Source organism: Salvia hispanica, chromosome 4, assembly GCF_023119035.1.
Source record: "Salvia hispanica cultivar TCC Black 2014 chromosome 4, UniMelb_Shisp_WGS_1.0, whole genome shotgun sequence".
NCBI classification, from domain to species: domain Eukaryota; kingdom Viridiplantae; phylum Streptophyta; class Magnoliopsida; order Lamiales; family Lamiaceae; genus Salvia; species Salvia hispanica.
The window spans coordinates 31,609,877-31,632,777 of NC_062968.1; the positions used below are offsets into that span (position 1 = coordinate 31,609,877).

At 32.6% G+C, this 22,901-nt stretch overlaps 2 protein-coding genes across 3 annotated transcripts; one reads left to right on the forward strand and one right to left on the reverse strand.

Annotated features, from left to right (window-relative positions):
- Positions 1–3,441: 3,441 nt before the first annotated feature.
- Positions 3,442–7,195, reverse strand: LOC125223579 (E3 ubiquitin-protein ligase RNF12-B-like). 2 transcript variants are annotated; one of them, XM_048126782.1, is made up of 7 exons: positions 6,969–7,186; positions 6,123–6,362; positions 5,406–6,050; positions 4,826–4,996; positions 4,388–4,533; positions 3,773–3,883; positions 3,442–3,691 (listed from the first exon to the last, which is right to left on the reverse strand). In XM_048126782.1, exons 1-7 carry the CDS (start codon positions 7,104–7,106, stop codon positions 3,610–3,612), a joined length of 1,533 nt encoding a protein of 510 aa, XP_047982739.1. In that variant the 5' UTR covers positions 7,107–7,186; the 3' UTR covers positions 3,442–3,609. The 2 variants fall into 2 exon arrangements, with proteins under 2 accessions (XP_047982739.1, XP_047982741.1); XM_048126784.1 differs by lacking the exon at positions 3,442–3,691 and adding an exon at positions 4,019–4,075 and having other exon boundaries at positions 3,791–3,883; positions 6,969–7,195.
- Positions 7,196–21,380: 14,185 nt separating this feature from the next.
- Positions 21,381–22,217, forward strand: LOC125223446 (FCS-Like Zinc finger 3-like). Its single transcript, XM_048126599.1, has 2 exons — positions 21,381–21,555; positions 21,637–22,217. The coding sequence occupies exons 1-2, from the start codon at positions 21,455–21,457 to the stop codon at positions 21,821–21,823; spliced, it is 288 nt and encodes a 95-aa protein (XP_047982556.1). The 5' UTR covers positions 21,381–21,454; the 3' UTR covers positions 21,824–22,217.
- The last annotated feature ends 684 nt before the right edge of the window (positions 22,218–22,901 follow it).

Here is a 22,901-nt window from a genome sequence, read left to right on the forward strand (position 1 = left end):
ATACTAGTAGTGAAATGCATCAATCATTTACTTTTTGCGATCTAATGACTAAATATTACTAGTAAATATTATGACTTGTATATATATACTCCATGTACGTAGATTTATATATTGATTATCAAAATAACATATTTATAATTTATAAACAGTCTAATTCTAATAAGGAAAATAATACCCACCACATCATGAAAACATATAGTCCTAAAATCATAACCACTTTTTTATTCGTATTTTATTTTTGTTTCCTTAATATACTTTAAAGTTACTACTAGTATTTGAGGACAATAACCCTAACTTATGAAAACTTTTATGTAATAGTGTAAGTTATTCGAGCAGATTAAACATTAAATTTACAAAAGATATAAAGATGGTTGTATTGCTGAAAGGAGGATATAACTGAAATTAAAAAAAATAAAATATTAGAACTAAAGTGAAAATAATTAATATCGTAGTACAAACTTTAGAAGTCGCATTAAATGGTTTTGTATATTTTGTATGGACAGATATGGTATGTTTGTTCGATTGTAGCATGTGAGTATGAGTGGGCCATTATATGACAATATTAGATGTTGTTATCTTACTAAACCTTTTCGGAACATTTGAAAGTTTTGAGGTTATCTTTGGCCCCTAATTTATGTTTTTACTACTAACGAGGATTCCTGATTATATAATTAAAAAGGCATTATATTTATAATACCTTTTTCTTAATAAAATTATTTTATCAGACAAAAACCTGGATATTTGGAAATTAAGATATATTTCTACAATTAATTAAGTTATGATTTTGCTGATCATAATTTAGTTAAAGGGTGAATCCCTCTGGTTTGCTGCCTAATTTGTGAAGTAGGTGGTCTTCCTTGGATAGACCACACATTTCCCTCCATTTGTAATCATAATTGTTAATTATACATGTAAAAGAAGATGGATATGGTAGATAAACCGTAAACATATTTGAGCCAACTAAAAGAAGAAGTTGTTGGTTTGACTCAATTTCTATTATCTAGATTTGTCACACTTGGTGTATGATCATATGTACAAATTTTTCTTACTATGTAGTACTAGTTTGCATGCTAGATTGCTAGTAGTATTGCAAAAAAATTGTAGTTTATTTTGTACAGTTCATACTACAGTAAATAGAGATTGTGAAGTTTCATAAAAAAAATATAAGGAAAATAGCCTTAAAAATCATGAACTTTCTTCAAAATTTGGTATATTTCTCACAAACTTTAAATCTACTTTCCCAAAATAACATAATTATGAATCAAAAAATAATTTTACTGGTCAAAATTCATATAATCGAAATCTAAACTTTTTCTTAGTTAGATTTATTTTTATATTTGAAATATTCTATATCCATTGATCAATTAAATCTACTTCTAGCTCAATTTAATTAATTTTTTTCAATGATGTCAGAGTTCAAAAACCTTTAAACCTTTATGTAATGTACTTGAAATATATTCAATTGCACAAGTACATATTTTGATTTTCAAATTTATGGCAGAATTAAAGTCACTCACTATATACTCTATTGATTCTAGAAGCCAAATAGATTGGATTAAAACAGTAAAAAAAACAGAAATAAAATAAAAACATCGGATAAAGATGCATATTATGGTTAGAAGGTCATTTAAGTAATTGGAACACTTTATGTAGTGTGAAAATTGTGTTTATGAACTTTTGACTTTTGGTCTCTGAATATGCAAAATAGAAATTGCGATGTAATTATGACTCTCCCTTTATAGTAAGAAAGTGACTCTTCTTCACTAATTAATCATACAATACAACCATGCATCCATCTATCTAATCATAAAATGTCTCTTTTATTTTGCACGTATTCCCATTCAATTTCTCCTTTTATTTTTCCATATACTCCACACATTATAATTAATTGTTCTTTAAACTAGAGTATAACAATTGTGTTGGAGCAAATGGCATATTTTTAAATACTAAGTAATTGACTGCATTGAAATTTGACGGTACATAGTACTCCATTCATCTTAAATTAAATAAGATGTTATTTATGAGATTTAAAAAAATGATATTTAATAAATTAAACAAAGAGAGAACAAAATATACTAAGAGAGAATAAAAGTATATGTATAAATTAAAAGAAATTTAAAAGGTTGATTTTTGTGAGGAAATAATTATTTAACTCGAAACCTCTCAAAAAGAAATACAAATCGATAAATTTAGAACAAAGGAATTAAAATTTTCTTTTTTTAAATGTGATTTAGACAACTTGATAATTTTGACTTTCTTTCTTCGCCACATTAGGATTTCGTCCAAATTAATTAATGAACTGCAATTAATAATTACTACTATCACTATTTATTTGAGAAACGAGTTGTTTACTCAAGTAGTCAAGTGTATAGTGTATACACACTCTCATCGATGTGTGAGCATCACAATGCACAATGAATAATATATTGTGTGTGTTTTGTACGGAAGATTGTTTGTAGATATACATATGGTTACACTGAATTTGTGGAAAATTGACCCAGAATTTGCTCCTACCTAGATCTATACTCATTTTAATCTTAAACTATGAAGGAGCATTGGGCCGCAAAATAGAATAAGAACAAACATTTACCAAAAAGATCGAAATGATAAATTAATCAATGGAGATATTAAGATATAGAAGCAACGTCATAAGTAAAAGGTCAACATGGAAATTATATTGCCACAGTTTAATAGTGCTACTAGTAACCAGACAATCGATGAGATATAATGCGAAATCAATACATTCTCTTACTTTTAATTTTACTATTAGTGAAGATTTGTTAAAACATTGCATTTGCAATATCACATGTTAATTTTTGGGGCACAACATCCACAACCACATAGTTCTTGGATAAAATTTGTCCAGCCATGTAGTTTTTAAAATGGTTATTAGCACCTAAATACATTGATTTGGCACCAAAATCACAGCTTAATTAGTAGTAGTAGTAGTAGTAGTAAGATATTTCCCATCAAATCAATAAACTGGGAAAATTGACTCATCATGGCTAGAAGGATAAATAAGGAATCATCTTTTGTTTGATAGTTAAAAAAATGAAGTAATACAAATTCAAGGGTCCTACTCGGCTACAAGTAATGAAAATTTGCAAGTCCACCAATCTTATAACAAAATATAGTACTCCCTACTTATTAAGCTTCCTTGTATAGTTTTTATTTAATATCACAAAAGTGGTAACCGTTGACTCTCTAGAGTTGAAAATAGCAAACAACCTAAATCTAGACTATAGAGGTAACACTAATTTTCGCATATTATACGCTCATTGATAAAAACACACGCAATCTATATAATATTATATCGTGTGTGTTTTCCTTAAAACTTTAAGGACTTGTTCCATACGTGTTTCGGTATAAGCATTGGGCCCCAAAATACAACACTACCGAATCTCACTCATTTTCTTTGCCAGCACACACACACACACACACTAAGAGCCAGCAATAGTTTGAACCAAATATAGATGTATATATACATAGCAGCATGCCAGCATCTAAATTTTGATATTCTACAAATTTAAGTCATACAACTTATCGAGTTAGCCCCTGAAGGTATAAACCTAGCAACTTACTTGTTTTTGTATATTTGTAGTTGCATTTCTACTGTGAATGTACTTGTGGGTTTGAGACCGAGCATTCTCCACTGCCCTCACAGACATTGTGTCTGCAGACTGGACATACCCTGCTCAGCCAACACAAAATAGTGAGACATCGTCACACTCACAGACGTAGGCACGCACAAAATAAGGGAATGTAATAGTACCTATTTACTTCTTTCAGCCATTTATCGATGCACGGGGTGTGGAATTCATGATTGCATGGAAGGACTCTCAATTTGTCCCCTTCCTCGTAGTCGGCTAAGCAAATATAGCACCTGGAATTACAAAGACAATATATTATAGTTGCATAGGGAATTCAAAAAAGATCTGTACATTAACCGGCTATTAATCAACACAAGGTAGAGAAAATAAAATCTGAGATCATCCAATAAACTGCAAATTGAGCTGACCACCAAAATCCAGTTGTTGCACTGTGATGGCTTCTCTTGTCCTTTCAGGTAGGTATCCTAAATGATCGTGATCAATAGCCCATAAGGAACTATTCAAGGAAAAGAGGATATCACTTGTACTTCAAAGTCGGCCCTCTCAGCTTCTGCATGGCTATGCCATAATCTTCATTTAACTATGAGTAGCATTTTTTATTCTGCTTCTTTCTTATTCACAGTTACTTTTTTTTCTGTTTGTTTTGGTTTTATTATTAGAGCAGAGGATACTAGGTGCACACCATTATTTTAATCATATTATGGAAATAAGTGTGCAGGATTAAGAGAAGTTGAACTTTAGAAATCGAGCCTTCTTCACAAGATACGAAGACTTACTGTTGAACATCAGTCGAATCACTTTCCCCATTTATATATTTTCTGTAATACTTGAGAGGAAATCCATCCACAACAGATTCTGGAGCAGGAAGTGAGAGAGTAGATAGCGAAAGTGACAGAGACTGATGATGAATTTCATCCAAAACCTGAGGAACAGAAATCAAACAACTTTTCAGCTTGCCACAGAATCACGTGGGAATAAAAATTTCAAATGCACAGATAGGCAGAAAACAGAAAGATGAATTTCAATGGCACAGTCAGGTCAAATTTACAAATTGGGTAAAAGTTTGTTACTCCATTTAATTATCAACTCCACATACCCCAAAACAACAAAATTGTTGTCAAAAAAATTTCAAATCAATTTGAACTAATGAAACAACTTATCAAAGATTGACCAATAGGTGACATAAAGTAGGAATCCATAAGTCAAGGATCTACCTCAAATAATGCCTCAGCAAGCAGGATTATTCGTGAAATACTTGCAAGACTACTCGACTCTTCAGCTGTAAAGAACGAGTCACATGAACATGTACCATCCAGGTGAAGTCCAGATGCACATAATGCAGTTTGTTGGTCTTCCTCATCAGTATCACTTATTGTTTCTGAGGCCTAAACAAACAAATGAGGGTGTAAGTATTTGATAAACTTTACTAAGTAACACGATCTAAATCAGGAATAAGGCCAGAAAATCTTTCTTTAAATTTTTTTAATGGGTATTTCATGATTGCAGACAGAAGATGCATATCTTCTTTTCCAGGTAGGCTGAAGACAAGCATTATCCACTTTCAGATGAAGATTAACTACCTTTTTACACCTAAAAAGCATACATTAAAAATTTCAATCATGGTGATCCAGGTTGAAATTGGATAGAACGATAATTCACAGGCATTATAGATCTAGAGAATAAGACATCAGTTGATATGAGAAAAAAAAGGAAAACGTAATTAGAAAAATACCGTCCAAGAATTAATTAAACGAGAAAGCTCAATAAATTTAGTAACCAAGGGAAAAAACTAACCTCAGATCTCAAAAGCCATCTCCTTTCATGTCTGCGGTGATGTCCTAAACTGAATGAATCAAGATCACGACTGGATCCATAGTAATGGAGATCACCACTGAAATCAAGAAGCCATCTGTCATGTGAGCCTAAGTCATCAGCCAGACCAGTTGCAAAAACAATTGTCGGCGAATCAATGTTCCTTCTTAAGCTGCGTCTTGCTAAAGCATCCCAAAATAGCCTCATACTGTTTCGTCTAGTTTCATGGCTACTTATTTCAGCAATGCTACTGGATAAGGAGTTGGAAGAGATACTAACCAAATCAAGGCGAAGCAGATCTCCATTTATTAAATTCTGGTCTCTGTCAGACACAAGAAACACTGAACTAGAAGTTGTTGACACGTGGGCATGGTCATTTCCGGGATATTCAGATCGTGGCAGATCAGAAATAATAGCAAGAGAGCTTGGATCAGAACTATTGTAGCCCACAGCAGCATCATGACTATATTCCACAATATCATTTGAATACGCATGTTGAACACTGAGACCCTGTGACTGATCATCACCTGGATAAACTGAATCCGGGTCTTCAGTTAATGTATCGGTGGAATCAATAACTTCGGCAATGTAATTGGTTGTATTACCAGAAACCAATTCTTGAGCAGGCTGTCAGACAAAGCCACACTCTCATGATTAATGTTCCACCATATGTATATACATTCAATCACACATATATACCTGTTGTGGAAGAGTTTGGATATCTCTGCTTGACTGAACATTGGATGGACCAGATTCAGGAAAAGCTTCCTCAGTGATACTGGTACTTTCAGATGAGTCCCCATTTTCACATACGGATACTGTATCCCAAGCTTCTGACGTGAAAACAGAAGAGGATTCTACGGTTGAGTTTTGAGCATCAACTGGTGCTAAGCTTTTAGCGTAGCTAACTGAAGTTATGATTGGGCCATCTCCCAGCTCCTAGGAACAAAATGATTAACTGCCATACTAAAATCCAGCAGTAGCAATTAAACAACAAACTCATTGCAAATACCACCATTACATGAAAAAATCTTGAAGCCAGTTGTATACCTAAAAACTGGAAAGCAATAATTTCCTATTCTTTCATCACCAGCTCCAAATTCGGTTCAGTTCTAAAATCCTTACATGCAAATTGCAACAACTGATTTTTCACCAATAGCTTCAACTCTCTCATATATAACAAAAGTATATTCACAATTTCAAAAGTTGTTTGTTAGTCTATTTAGCTTCCAAACCCCTAAATTATCCCTTAACCTCTTGATCAACAAAATTAACCTCTGCGGAACAGAATCGAAGCTAATCAATCATGGAGCAAAAACTTTCCGATCACAAAAAAAAAATCAGTTGATAGTAATACATGGTATTTCAATAATCTATTCAGCACAAATCACACAACTGAACAAATAAAAAAGGTCAAAGCACCTCACTCTAAGCAGTTCGCTCAATCAGAAAAACAGCATAGATAGAAGAGAATAGCAATTAGAAGGCTATTCATTTATACTTTCTTAAAGAAATTTTCAAAAAAAAAAAAAAAAAAAAGCAGACCTGAAGGGTTGACTTGTAACGGAAAGCGCCACAAAAGATATAGGAGAGCTTGCGCTTTGTGCGGCGGAGCCTAGACTCACGAGAGGCGGATAGTTTTGAGGATTTAGGGGCAAGGCGATGCTTGGTGGTCCAAGCCATGAATGATTTTTGAAGGAAATGAGTGAATTAGTGGATTGGAAGGAGAAGATGATGATGCAGGAAACACAAGCCAAGTTTGTGAGCGGTCAGATTAACGTGTGGGACCCATATCAACCAACACTACAACTCTTTTCTATTTTCCCACTTCATTTTCCTCTTTTATAAATAATTGCTTTTAAATTACTGTATTTAATTCCATATATTGGGACTCTAATTATGTGGATTGCTGACTGTAATTTACCTAAATACATTTATTTTAAATCATAAAATAGATATAAATATATATATATACACACATTAACAAATTATTTATGTTGAAACTAATAAAAGATCGAAGTAAAGATCGCATGTGATTGCAACTAATAAAAGGAAAAACGTGTGAACTCTTGTAGATGGGAATAGCATTCTACAATTATCTAATTGTATCACAACGTTACAATAATTCAATAATTTATAATTGGATACGATTCTGGTGCATTAATTGATTGTGGACCAGAAATCACATCTCGAATTATAGAGTCTGAAAATTAATGCATTAGACATTTTATATATGCCTCTAAGAAAATATACACTCTCCTCCCTCCTCCCTCCTCCATATGTCCATATGGGAGTGATCAATTGTTAACTCATTATTTAATTGCTAATTATGGGGAGTGATCAATTGCTAACTCATCATTTAATTGCTAACTACAACTAATTTAAGGTCATAGGATTTTAGAAAACGTATGGTTTACAATTTACCACGTGTAATTTTCGTTTTTATTAATAAAATAAAAAAAGATTAAAAAAATGTCAAATTAGGGTTTTAGATGTAAATGTCAATATAGTGATTTGGAAATATCAACACAATGCTTTGAGAATGTCAACACGATGCTTTAAGAATATTAACCCATTGCTTATATTGACATTCTACATGTATTATATTGACATATTTTATATAGTATGTTGACATTTCTGCTTTCTACGAAAAAATTAAAAAAAAATTATTTTTTTTTCAAATTTTGACGTCGGAACATATGCATATATGATATCGTTGGAACCCTTATAAAATTATCTTTAATTTGATATATGTTATATGAATTTAAAGCTTTGGGATTTCTTTTAAAAGTTAGTTATAACTAAACATGTAGTTAATTGGCATTAATACCCCTATTGATATTTTATGGAATTAATCCTATGGCTTTATTGACGTTTTTTTTATCGTATTGATATTTCTTGGTTGATGATCTAGGCCCTTAATTTGAATATCTAATGGCTATTATTTAGTTGTAGTTAGCAATTAGGTATTGAGTTAGCAATATAACACTCCCCTTATAACTAATTTAAGGTCATAAGATTTTAGAAAACGCGTGGTCTACAATTTACCACGTGTAATTTTTTGTTTTTATTAATTAAATCGAAAAGGATAAAAAAAAAACTCCAAATTAGAGTTTTGGATGAAAATGTCAATATAGTGTTTCGAAAATATCAACACAATGCTTTAAGAATGTTAACACATTGCTTATATTGACATTCTACATGTATTATATTGACATATTTTATATAGTATGTTGATATTTATGCTGTATGAAAAAATTAAAAAATTTTGAATTTTTTTTCAAATTTTAACGTCGGAACATATGCATGTAGGATATCGTTGGAATCCTTATAAAATTATCTTTAATTTGATATATGTTATATGAATTTAAAGGTTTAGGATTTCTTTTAAAAGTTAGTTATAACTTATTTTGTAGTTAATTGATATTAATACCCCTATTGATATTTAATACTCAAGGGTTGAATGATCTCACCTCTAATTTAAAAATCTAATGCCTATTATTTAGTTGTAATTAGCAACTTAGGAAAGAGTTACCAATATAACAATTAACACACCCCCTCCTCCATAATTAAATGTTCCCACTTTAAAAAATTGTTGTGTACATGTTTGAAAAGCACAAGACTAGCCATCAATTTTCAAATGCATCAAGATTCAACAAAAGATCTATTTAAACTTAAACTTAGTTATAGATTCAACAAAATGTATAGGTGAGATAAAGATCCCAACAACCCAACTAATAAAAGAAAGAACATAAACAAAGCCCAAATGAAAGACTTTTTATTAAGTACAGGGGTTAGAGTTTAGTAAGAAAGGATTCCAACTACCCAACTAGTAATATAAAAAGGAACATAAAGAAAGCCCATTAAAGAAAGAAATGGGCTGTAGAAAGATAGGTGTGTATAACTGATAAAATTTCCATATAATACTAATGTCGGGACAAGTGAAAACAATGGGTGCGCAACCGACTCCCAAATCCCAATGGATTAATATGATGAGAAACAGATTAAGGTCGTTGGTATGATTAAATGGAATAGAATGTTGATATAAATGAAATGATTTTTTAATATATTTTTTTTGCATTTTTATTCTAGTACTTTATTGTACCAATTAAATGAACATAATTCAATTCTAGTATCACGGTACCATTAAGATTTAAGAATGAGCTTTGAAAAGATTGACCACAAACATGGAGTCAACTCAAGCCATAAGCAAAATGCATGCATAAATTGTTTTGCTAAAAAAAATCTATAAAACTCACCAAAATCATATTTACTTTAACAAATTTATGCATTTTACATTAGTAAATGGTGGAGTACACTTCAAGCAATCAACTTTTTTATATCTTCAACTTGGTAAATCACTAATTAAAAAAAGAAAAGAAAAAGTGATTGCTTAGGCTATGAAACCGTGACTTTTAACTTTGGTCCAATAAGTTTGTATTAGAGCATCCGCAATGGTCGGCTAGCGACTAGCTAGCCGATTCGTCGCGCTGGCCGATCGGCTAGCCGAACCATTGCAGTCGGCGAGAGCGAAATCGGCGAGCCGATCGGCGTGGGCTGGCCGATCGCTCGGCGCTGGCCCGCCATTGTGGCGTACAGCCCCGATCGGCAGCGCCGAATTTTGTTTTTTTTTAATTCTTTTTTTTTAATTTTTTTTTAATTCTTTTTTTTAAAAAAATTTAATTCTTTTAAATTTTTGAAAAACTATATAAACGCGATTTTCTCTATCTCTAAATTTCTGTACAAGAGCAACATCCAGCGATGGACAACAACAACTAGCCCAATACAAAATTAAGACCTAAAACAGAAACATGTCATAGCGAGACCCCCGTTCGGCTAGCGGCAAACTAACACAAATTCAAGGCATACTAACATTTTTTATGTATTTTTTTAATAAATTAGTGAGGAGTAGAGTGGGGCGGTGGCTCGTGTGTGGAAGCCCGGATTTTTTTTTATCTATGTAACTTTTTTAAATGCAATTAATGAATTTTCCCGTATATGTGTCGAAAATTTAATTCCGTAATTTAATCGTAATTTTAATTCCGTAAATGTAGTATATTTTGAATTATTTTTATTGCGGCTGGCCTATGGCTGATGTGGCAGGTGGATTTTTTAGTGTTGCTGACGTGGCAGGGGAGAGAATGGCTGGCCTATTGCTGGCCTATTGCTGGCCTAAGTACCATTGCGGGTGCTCTTAGCTGACATTATCCGTGTTTGTACCTGGTCGACCAATGACCTTGCTTTCTTTCATTTAAAAACAACAGTACAAAATAAAGCACAATTTGTACCACAAAATCGTAGCAAAGTCGAGATATTTTCCGTTCAGATTCTCTTATTTTCTAATGTTAATAGTATTAAGAAAATATTACTAAGGCAATTGTTGATATAAGATAACAAAACCTTAGTTTTTTGAGTGAATTATAAGAATGGTTCGTGGACTATGTGTTTATATCGTCCATAGTCCCTGGATTTTAAAAATATCGCTAGACGTTCTGAATTAAGGATTTATCTTAAAGACGGAAAGGATGCTACTAGTTCCTAAAATTAGGTTTCGTCAAAGACTGTCACAGAAATGAAACAATAATTCATATAATTTGTTAGTTTAATTTCAAAACGAGTAAAAATATCTAAAATACTTGGATATCAACAATCAGTATCACCAATAAAATCGAATTTTCTGCGTATCTATTTAGATTTGGGTCGCGCTCGTGGGAGTGCTGGTCAAATAATCTCGTTCATTTAATAAAAGAAAATCATTTGTATATTTAAACAGTCACATTTGGAACAATATCATTTTTGCAACAGTAGTTTTAAATTATTATTATTTATTAGAACATGCTTTAATTTTTATTTCATAATAGCAGTCATTTTCAACATAATTATTTTTAATTATAAGAATAGTCACTTTTATAGTAATAGGAACAATAATTTTTTTTCTCAAAACCATGATGAATTAGAGGTCACATATAGTTTCTTCTTTTAGAAAATCAATAATAGTTTTTAATTTATTCATATGATATGATCATGGTCACTCAAATGTATAACTTATTGGATGGAAGAAAAATATTCTACTCCATTAACTAAAGTTCACTTTATTATTTACCCGCATTGGTATTTCGTCTATAGTAAATGCTAAATCTATAAAACACTATTATAAATCTAACCAAATGGACTAGTACTCCAAATGGCATGATCAAATTTAAAGTTCAGGGATATTAAATTTATTAAATGTTCATACTTTTTAAGTAACTTTTATAGGAGTAGTACTTATTCTATTTTCAATCTAATGTACCCTACACTTTGTATCTGAATTGAAAAATTTGCCTCGAATCTATTTATTACACATGGTCTATTATTAAGGCAGAATTTTCACCCATTCTTACTAAGAAACTAAATGAAACCTCCCATCATTGAAGAGATGTAGAAATAGAATTAATTTGCGAAATGGAGGGGACTAAACAGGAACAAGAGGAATCTAATTCACGAAGATCCTTCTCCTTCCCAATGAATTTGGTAACTGAGTATATATTATCATTTGCCTTTCGAGGTTAATGGACTATAGAAACATGTATCCCATTTCTGATTTTCTAGAGACTAATAGGTCATATGGTTTATTAACTTTATTTTGATTATATCAAAATTTCAATGCTAAAAAAACTCATCGATCGCCCGAAAAATTGGAAACCATTCTAGCCGTGGACATAACTACAACGGTTTCCGATTTATTTATGGCTAATGATTTTTTGTGCTTGTTTGGGTTCTAATTTTTTAAATTTATTTCTAATTAAATTATATGATCGATCTTTGATCTATATAGACATATTTGGCAGTGTTGATGGACAGATTATTAGAGGAGCTCAAAATAAAATATACGTTTGATTTCATGGTAGATCCAAAATAAAAACATTATTCATTTTAGAGAGGTAATTGAATTTATAAATATTTTAATATTTTTTTGTTGGTAGTTATCAAGGGTATCCACCGGCGGGCCCAGTGATGGTTCTCCGCGCTGATTTGTAGGCACCTCCTGCCGAGTGACTATTCCTCACGCTAATTTATAGGCACCTAAATAAATGGGACAACTGGCTCAAGGATTTAAATTTGCTCCATACCCAAAAGCAGGGATCGATCCCCTGACCAGTGATGAAGCCATGATTTTTAGAATGGGAGGCCCAAGTCATGATTAATAGTTATAGGGTTATTCAATGTAGGTGACGTTGGAAGCTCGAGATAATAATATTTTAAATTTTTACGTAAGTATGATGAATGAAAAAGAATTTTTGATAATGTTTAAATGTCCACCATAGAAAAATATAGTCAATTTTAACAAATAGAATAGCACCATTTTTTTAATATTTATTATAAGCATAATGATGGATTATGAAGTGCCAAATATTTTAAATCGTGTAAACTAAAATAAATAGAAATTATGTTCCAAAAAATAGAAATCAAAGAGAAACACAATATAGACATTATAATGCATAAACCCACAATCAACTGCACCACTGAAATCACATGTAAGTTGTAGTTGAAAAAATGATGGGGTGCCATGCCACATCCCCCCTCCAACATGGCTTAGCCACTACTCTAATCATTTAATTAAGAATGGATGAGTCATATGTCAATCGACTACACCCCTTTTAAATATTTTAATATTTACATTGAAACGTATAACTTCTTCTTAAACAAGTGTAGTATACATTTTTTTACGCAATTGTATTAGTGTAAAAAATGTAAGAATATTTACTAAACGTAAACGCCTCGACTTTCTACAACAATTATGAATATTTTTATGGAATATTATCAAATTTAATTACCGGTCCACAACTCACATGATTCACGTACACAAATTAATCACGTGTACCTTTCAAAATATAATAAAATCAATCATTTGACATTTACTGATTTACAATGAGGAAAAAAAAATTGGTTGCAATCGCCATCAGAATTAACAAATTGGGGGAAAAAAAGAGAAAAGGAAATGACATGATTTCGCATTAATCAATACATCGTGATCTAATCTTAAATAGTCCATAATACTTACTTAATTACTATTTCCACCTAGTTATCAACTGATAAAAAATTAAAGATGCTTAGATATTTTCCAATAATATTGAAGAGAAACGTAAAAAATATTTAAAAAAATGCAGCAAGTTGAAGATATATCAACAACTCTCATTTAATATAAATCAACTTGTTTAGAACTGAGTCAATCAAAGTTAAAGTTAGATTCAAACTTCCCTTTTCCATCTATTTTGTTGACATTTTAAAGGTTTTTGTTGTTTTTCTTAGAAGTTGATACACATACACATTTACAACATTTCATACTAATTAAATTGCGTTTTGCCATTTTGTATACAGTACTTTATTTGGAAGTAGGATTTTCCACTTTTAGATGGTTTAAACAGATTTTTTTTTTCATGTGGGTCTTTTAGAAATGTGAGAAACCTTAGCTTTACATGCAAAACATTATTAGATTTTTTTGTGAGTAGACAACTTGGTGGCCAAACCTTGCTTATAAAAGTTAATCGTAATTTGGAAGATTCCGCAATAGATTACAAAGATCTTACTATTTGTTTGATTTTCATTATCCAAAAATAATACTCCATCTAGGTAGATAATTTATTTTACAAATTGGGACAATTAGACAATGCACATGTTATTTTACAATTATAATTGTCCAAATAAGTTTGTTTTTCCCAACACACACATATATGCCTAATTCCACAGTTGTGTACAAATTTATCATATTTTCATATTTTACATGTGCATATATATTTTGTTTATTGTCGTATTGTGTTTGTTTCGCTAGTTTTTGGATTTAAGAAAACACTAATTAAACTTTAATTAACGATTTTATGACTGTATAATTGAATGTTTTGAATTTAATTAAATGCATTTATTAATATCACTATTTAAGCATATATCCCCTCTTTATTAAATATTAGGCAGTGCAAAAGAAAGGCAGGTGTTGATTCTGAATATGACTGGGGCAGTGGGCACAATAATTACAAATAAAACAACTGTTGAAAATGAAATTGTTGAACTGTTGATTTTGATATTTTTATATACCAAATTAGATTAGTTATCAATATATATCACATTATAAGAAATATATAATTTAATAAATTCGAGAGTCTTAAATATCTCTATACCATTCCCACTGTATTTTCATTTTCACCTTTTTTGCCTTTTTCTTTCCACTATTTGCCTCTCAAAAATGTATGACTTGTGGAATATAGGTTTCCACATGTTTTAATATGGAAACTCGTACTGCAATAATATAATCCAGTGATGACGACCTTCTTTTTGTTTCTTATAAAAATGACTTGAAAATTCGAATTTTAAATTTTGATAATCTTGCAAAATAACCATCACTCATGTTCTTCTCAATATATGAATATATATTCCTTTTCTAATCGAACCGTCAAATTGCTAGTGTATGTGATTGTCTTTATTTATTAAGTAGTTTGATACGTCAAATCTCAACCAATAGCTTTTCAAATGATTTCTAAATTTCTACACAATAATTATCTATAAATTGTTTAATATGATGAATTTTGATATGGTCACCTTAAAGTGAGATTTGAATAAATATCCACCGCATTCTCTTCTTGGAATTACAAATAAAATGAGATATATGATGGTATGGTGAAAGAGATTTATTGTTTAGTTCTCCCTCTAAATCCTCAAACTAATTGAAATTTTTAAAAATTATTAAGATATTAATATAGAGGAGTGATCAATTGCTAACTCACTTTTTAATTGTTAACTACAACCAATTTAAGATCACGGGAGTTTAGAAATCTAGTGGTCTAAAATTTGCCACATGTAATTTTCATTTTTATTAATTAAATCGAAAAAGATAAAAAAAAACTTACTCCGTCCGTTTCACTATAGTTGAGTCATTTTTCCATATATGGTAACTTTTTTCTCTTTCTTACTTTACTCTCTCTTACTTTATTCTCCATATTTATTTACTTTATACTTTATTCTCTCTACCTTTACCTCTCTCTTACTTTTTTTATCTATTTATTTAACACACCCAACATCCCATTCTTAGACTCCGTGCCCAAAAGTTCTGCCTCAACTATAGTGAAATGGAGGGAGTACAAAATTAGGGTTTTGAATGAAAATGTCAATATAGTGTTTTGAAAATATCACCACAATGCTTTGAGAATTTAACAAATTGCTTATGTCAACACATTGTTTTAAGAATGACATTTTACATGTGTTATATTCACATATTTTATATAATATGCTAACATTTGTTGCTATACGAAAAAATTGAAAATTTTTGAATTTTTTTTCAAATTTTCACATCGGAGCCTATGCAAGTGATATCTCGTTAGAATTCTTATGAAATTATCTTTAATTTGATATACATTGTGCGAAAAAATAATTTAAATCGAGAAAGTTATATGCGCTTTAAAGTTATGTGATATTTTTCAAAAGTTAGTTACAACTAATTTATTGTAAATTGACATTAATACCCTTATTGAAGTTTTTTGTTGATCGTATTGACATTCCGGGACTGATGATCTAAGCCCTAAATTTAAATATCTAAGGGCTATTATTTAACTGTAGTTCGCAATTAAATATTGAGTTAGTAATATAACGCTCTTTTTTTTGTTGTAAACACAGATGTACCGAACTCGTCTTTTTGGCGGAATCCGACTAATCCTGCTCGACCGGACTTGTGGATTAAGGCCGAAAGTCTCCCAGTGGTGGCGGGGGTTGAACTCGTGACCTCATGGTCACCACAGCTCTGCGCTGCTAACTGCGCTGCGACCCGTTGGTAGCAATATAAAGTGCAATTTCACGTTTTTCCTAGTCCAAGGGAAAACAATTTATAATAAAGAAACAAATAATAGATATATTGCGTAGATTTCTATCAATTACGAACCAGAGAATTGAAATTGTTAACTAGATAGATATCAATATAACCAGCAGTAGTCATTGAAACATTAAGTCAAGAATAAAAATAGTACTATAGCTTATGTAATGGAATCTAATTGATTGGGCGATTTTGCAATTGTGTGATTGTCTCCTCACACACACACAGCCATATTTCGTGAAGCTAAACCTTCCCAGTTAAGGTACAATAATAGCTTATGTAGAGTTTGTGTTTGCATGTGAATTATGATCCATGACACTAGAAAAATGACAGAATTATTTTATCAATTTCTTCATGCCCAATTAATGATAAAATTAACACTTTATTATTGTTATATTGAAGAGTGGAGCATAAGAAAAGCATTGGCGTAGGAGGTGCGATCTCTGCACCAATCATAGAGGATCTTGCAATCAATCAGCAGAAGATCGGGACCGTTGATTTCATTGACCTACGAGATCATGACACCTCATGCTACGTAGATCGAGAAATACCATGACCGCAGCGCTTCGACATCCACGCGGCAGTTCAAAAATGATCCCCTGCTTCGCTGGTTGCATCTCGAGGACTCACGTGTAACAAAAAATTTTAAAAAATAATGGTGTGGAATATTTACTAGGTGACCGCGGGCAGTGGGCAGGGGAGACAATGGCCTTGAAACTAGAGCCCGCATGTACAGCATGGTCCCCCCAACTGTGCTTATTAAATATTAAAAGAGGTGGGACCCGCTTCGGTGGAGGATGTGGGTCCCCTCCGACGTAGCTCCGAAGTGGGCGGATGGCTAAACGACAAATACTGTGGGGACTCTGATGCAATTATGAAATTGAGAGTCTTGTAATCATCTAAAGTGGGGTCACCCCAGTTTTCACTTTTCCTTAATCGATGAGCTTTCTTCTGTTCGCCCCCCCAACTCTTTTGATATTAGTCTTTTTGCCCCAACAAAACTTTGTATTCCTAACTTGACTAATTTGCACGCATTTTTAGTGTGCGTGCACTTTAATAAAATTGCAATCTAAATACTATACTGGATTTAAATATTTTATTTATGTTTTTTTATCAAGTTTGTCACAATTTTTGTTATATTTCGTTATATGTAAGCTCTGTTTAACAAAACTATAATTTTTAAAATATAGTACGTGCTAAAATAACAATGTGTGTATGTATTTTTTATAACACTAAATACATCTTTTTAATAACAATAATAACTTACACAAAGCCAATGCTCAAATTGAATTCTACTCTTTCCATTCCACTCCACTGAAGATCCATTTTTTTTTTTAAATTATTAATCAAGATGACTCATCACTAAAAATAAAAATAATTTTATTTCTATTTTAATTTTATTTTTTATTTTATTCTTTTAATTTAATACACAAAATAAAGTCGTATATAATTATGTTTCCCTTAAAAAATGGATCTATCGTCCTTAAGACGGAGGGAGTAAGTTAAAATTATATGAGAAAAGTGACCTATTCAAATAAAAAGAAAGCACCTTTTTCCCAAAACAGTGATAAAAGAAGGAAAAGAAAAGCTATATACCCATGATTCACAACAATTTTTACTTTTTACATGAAAATGACTTTTTTCATGATGTTTAAGCTCACGTCATCGACCCGTCTGGCCGTCTTTCCTGTAAACATCATAACTAAAACTTTAACATATTAAAACAACAAAGACTAAAAAGTTGGAGATATTTTTCAAGCTCCTTTTTTCAGTATCAAATTAGTAGTAATAAACAATGCATAATAACTTTAAGAGCATTCACAGTGCCGGCTAGTCGATTCGCGGCGTTGGCCGATCGGCTAGCCGAACCATTGCAATCGGCCAGCGGCGAATCGTGGCGTGCTTGATCGGCCAGCGCCTATTTTTTTTTTTTTTTTTTTTTTTTTTTGAAAACTATATATATACGCGATTTTAGTTTCATTTTCATTTGCATCCCATTTGTTTTTACGAGTTTTTCTCTCTCTAACTTTGCGCAAGAGCATTATCGAGGGATGAGTCACGCGGATGGTAGTGGTGGTAGTGGTGGGGATCTTGAGGAGTACGAACGGCGGATGAATGAGGCTATGGAGGCCTACATGAACCGCGAGATGGAGCGGTACATGCGAAGGGTGGAACAACGGGCGGTCACTCGCCTGGCGATTGTCCACCGTCGAGCGGTGATTGATCGGGATCACGTAACGCGGCGGACATGTGGGACGGTACCTCCCATCGGTGAGGCGACTACTTGCGATGTCTGAAGTATTTAATGCAGGGCGTGATAAATATTTTCGGTGAAGCAGTACCTTCGAAGCCACTACTCCCAAGATTGTCGGGAATTTGATGCGAGATGCCACCGGGGAGCAACATAGGTTCCCCGGGATGTTAGGAAGCATAGATTGTATGCATTGGGAGTGGAAGAAAGACTGCCTGGAAGGGGGCCTACACGACCGGCTACAAGAGGAAAGAATCCCACGATGATCCTCGAGGCCGTAGCCGATTACCGGTTGTGGATGCGGCGTGCGTATTTTGGGGTAGCCGGGTCGAACAACGACCTCAACGTCCTCAACTCGTCGCCCCTCTTCAACGAGAAGTGTCGGGGCATCGGTCCAGCCGTCTCATTTGTGGCCATCGACAACCGGCATAATATGGGCTACTACTTGGCGGATGGGATATACCCTAGGTGGCCTGTCTTTGTGAAGACGATCAGGCACGCAAGTGATGAAAGGAAGGCCTACTTTGCGGAACGACAGGAGTCGGCGCGCAAGGATGTGGAGCGCGCATTTGGTGTGCTCCAGTCTCGATGGGCGGCAATTAAGGGTCCTACGCGTTTGTGGGATGTCAAATGCGTTTCCCAAATAATGTACACCTGCATTATCATGCACAACATGATCGTCGAAGACGAAGGCGTACAACCCGACTAGTTGGGCCAATGACGATGAAGCCGGCCCAAGCCACGGAACGGCCACCCCTAGCGTACGACGTGGGGTACCTCTCGATGAAGTCGGCCGCCTCAAGGAATTTGCCGACATGCGCCAAGTGGATGCTCATATTCAACTCCAAAAGGATATAATTGAAGAGTTGTGGGCACGGAAGACATTGCAGAGACGATAGTTTTTTTCCTTTATTATGTAATCTATTTTTTTAAAAGAAGGTATTTTTATTAATGCAGTTAATGAATTTTCCCGTATATGTCTCGTACATTTAATTCCGCAATTTAATCGTAAATTTAATTCCGTAAATGTAGTTGTTTTTTAATTATTTTTATTGCGGCTGACCTAAATCTGATGTGACAGGTGAATTTTTAGTGTTGCTGACGTGGCAGAGAGAGAGAGTGACTGACCGGCCAATTTCTATCGTGGATGGTCTAATAAAATATGCATTCGGTTTGTGCTTGACAGATAATCAAACTAATGTTTGAAACTTTACCATTTTTTCCAAAAAGCTGTACAAAAATTAGATTCCAACTCCTGTACTTCAAAATCTGGCTATTGTACACCGACTCTCGATTACTAGATTAATCGTTTTTACATGTAACTTTAATCCTTCGCCACATATATGTATAAGTCCAAAAATAAAATAAAATTAAATTTTGATAAAAAAAAAGGAAAAATCTTAAAGATACAATCCTAACAAAATGATAGGATTTAGGGTAGTGATAAAATGTAAACTCTATATACTGTATAAATTCTAAATTTTTCAACACAATATCAACATAGTGTAAAATTTCAAAATTTTGATGTCAACACAAAGTCAATACAATGTCAACACGGTGTCAACCGTTGACACTGTATTGATATTTTTCTGTTGCTGTTATTTTGTCATCTATTGACATTTTTAATGGTCCATATCATAATTTGAGTTTGTACAATATTTAGAGTTTGCATTTGATTACATCCATATGATTGTATATTTATGTTTTTTACTTTTAGATTATAAATATAACAAGAAATACTCTATGAATTGTAAATTCCTAATTATTGCATAAAATGGAATATTGTTGAAAAATGCAACCGTTACAAGCTGTAAACTAAAAAGAAAAAGAAATGCATGCATTTGTGATGATGCACAATATTAAAACCTGAGAATTCTTAATTGAATTGCCATCTACCAAGAAAGTTAAAACCAACGTAAATCATATCAAAACATGAAATGAAATACTAATAAAGTTGATGAACCTATAAAAGATCCGTCCAAAAAAGAAGGGACCAAAGTGATATAAAGTAAAATGTACAAGTTGTTATTTTATTTACCAGAAAACCTTGGTTGTCCAACAGATGCAGTGTACTACTTCTTCTGCCACAGGATTCAACCCCTTGGATTTGGGGAAACTGCCACTGGTTTTAAATATATTAATTTTTAAATTAATAATCATATTCCAGTGGTCCAACCTCCATTAAATCTTGGTGGGCTCAACCAATAATACCTGTCAATTCGAACTTGTTGTAACAATTTATGTTACATATGCTTCATCCCAAGAACTACACACTGAGGTCTATGATTCATTAATTCAACTAACCGCAACTAATTCGTTTGTTCGCACAAAATAAAGAGTTCGTCATTACTTCAAAATCACATATGATCAAGCAAATCATGATAGAAATTCTAATCCATTTGAAAAATTGAAAAAAATCCTAAACACGCGAAAGATTATGATTACGTTAACTTACTTTGTTAGACAGATACATGTGTATCTCGTGGGTGTCGTATTTAAAATCGGGTATCATGTCATCTTATATTTCACCAGAAAAGAAGCAGGTGAGCTAATTGCAAATTTTAACATTATGTCATTATATGACTAACCAGAATTTATCCTTATGAGACAATTTATCATTTTTGTAATAGGAGTACCAATAATATGAACTTCTATTTTCTTGTAGTTGAATTTTGTTGTCATATAGAAAGAGAGAATGAATAGAGATGATATTTGAAATTCAATAATTTAAAATTTATTTTGTAAAAGTAAATTAAGAAAAATGATTAGTTGTAGTAAGTGGTGCATGTGGTCCCTCCAGCACTCAAGTTTTGCCCCTTCCCACTCGTTTGCCCTCTCATTTCACTATATAAAACCAGTAGCTTCTCCATACCATCTCTCCTCCCACATTTCACACCAACAAGCAACGCCACCGCCAATTCCGCCGCCGAGCAGCTGACAAAGATGAGGCCGTCCGCTTCTCACTACAACCAGCCCCATTTTCTCGATTCCTGCACTCTCTGCCAGAAACATCTCAGCCACAACAGCGACATCTACATGTACAGGTTCGTTCAACTGCAAAATCAGATCTCGTTTTGGCTCAATTTCTAGGTCAATTTATTAATTAACTCATTCCAATTCCGCAGAGGAAACGCACCGTTTTGTAGCCAGGAATGCCGGCAAGAGCAGATTGAGATGGACGAGGCGAAGGAGAAGAGATGGAAAATCTCATCTTCGAAGAGATCTAGCAGTGTTAGGCAAAGCAAGGATTCAACTACGGAGGAATCCGATACCAACAAAGCCGTTAGAACTGGAACAGTCGCTGTAGCCTAAACCCAAGATTTATAAATACATTCAAATCTCCCAACGCAAAAACGAGTATAATAAAGGGGAAATCAAAAAAAAAAAGGGAAACGTATTGATATTTCTCTCGAAATTCATGATGATGAAAGGTGTTTTGAGAATTAAGAGATGGAGTTTGATCTGTAAAGGAAAGAAGGTGGGGCAGAGGATGAAGAAGGAGAAGATCCTGCTATACAATTTTGATTTATTTTTTTTTTCCTTTTCTTTTCGTTTCTGTAACGTTTTCTTGCTTTTTTTTTTTTTTTTTTTTTTTTTTTTTTTTTTTTTTTTCTTGAATCAAATACATTTTGATGTCTATATGATGAAGTCATGAAGGTCCTTTCATTATGATTCTATGAAATATTATAAATCTTCGTTAATTCAACTATTCTCTCTCGGCAATTTTGCTAAAGAAGTAGTAATTGATTAATTAATCTGCACAAATATAGGTATAACAAACTCACAAAGATCAAGGATTTCTTTTATTAGTATTTTCTTGAATTTTGAGCAAGTAAAGTACTGGAGATTGGTGTCCATTGCTTTGGGACGAAGTAATCTTTTTTGTGTGTGGGCGTGGGGAAAAAGGTAATCTTCATTTGTGAAAAAAGGAAAAGGCTTTTTGTATTTTTATTATTATATTTAAAGCGTAGCTTCAAAAATTCCATATATAGGTATGGGCACTGAAACAGAAAAATGTTACCGAAAACTGACTTTGGAGATATTATTATTATTGTTATTATATTAGTACAATGCTTGTTGGATGAGATATATACGTTAGTCGGAAATTATTTAGTTGAGTAAATTTCAAAAATATTAAACACCATTTTCCATAACCCAATTATAACTATTAGTACTAAAATTGTGGCTAATTGGAATTACGTAATAACACACGCAATTGTTGGATTCTACTACATCAATGGATATGTGACAGTTTACTAATTTTGGAATCTTGGAAATTCAAAATTCAAATGTTAGATATATTTACTTCACCTACGAACTTCTTACTCAAATCGTTACAATTGATAAATTATTTCAATGTTTTATTTTCATATATATACGAAAATATGTG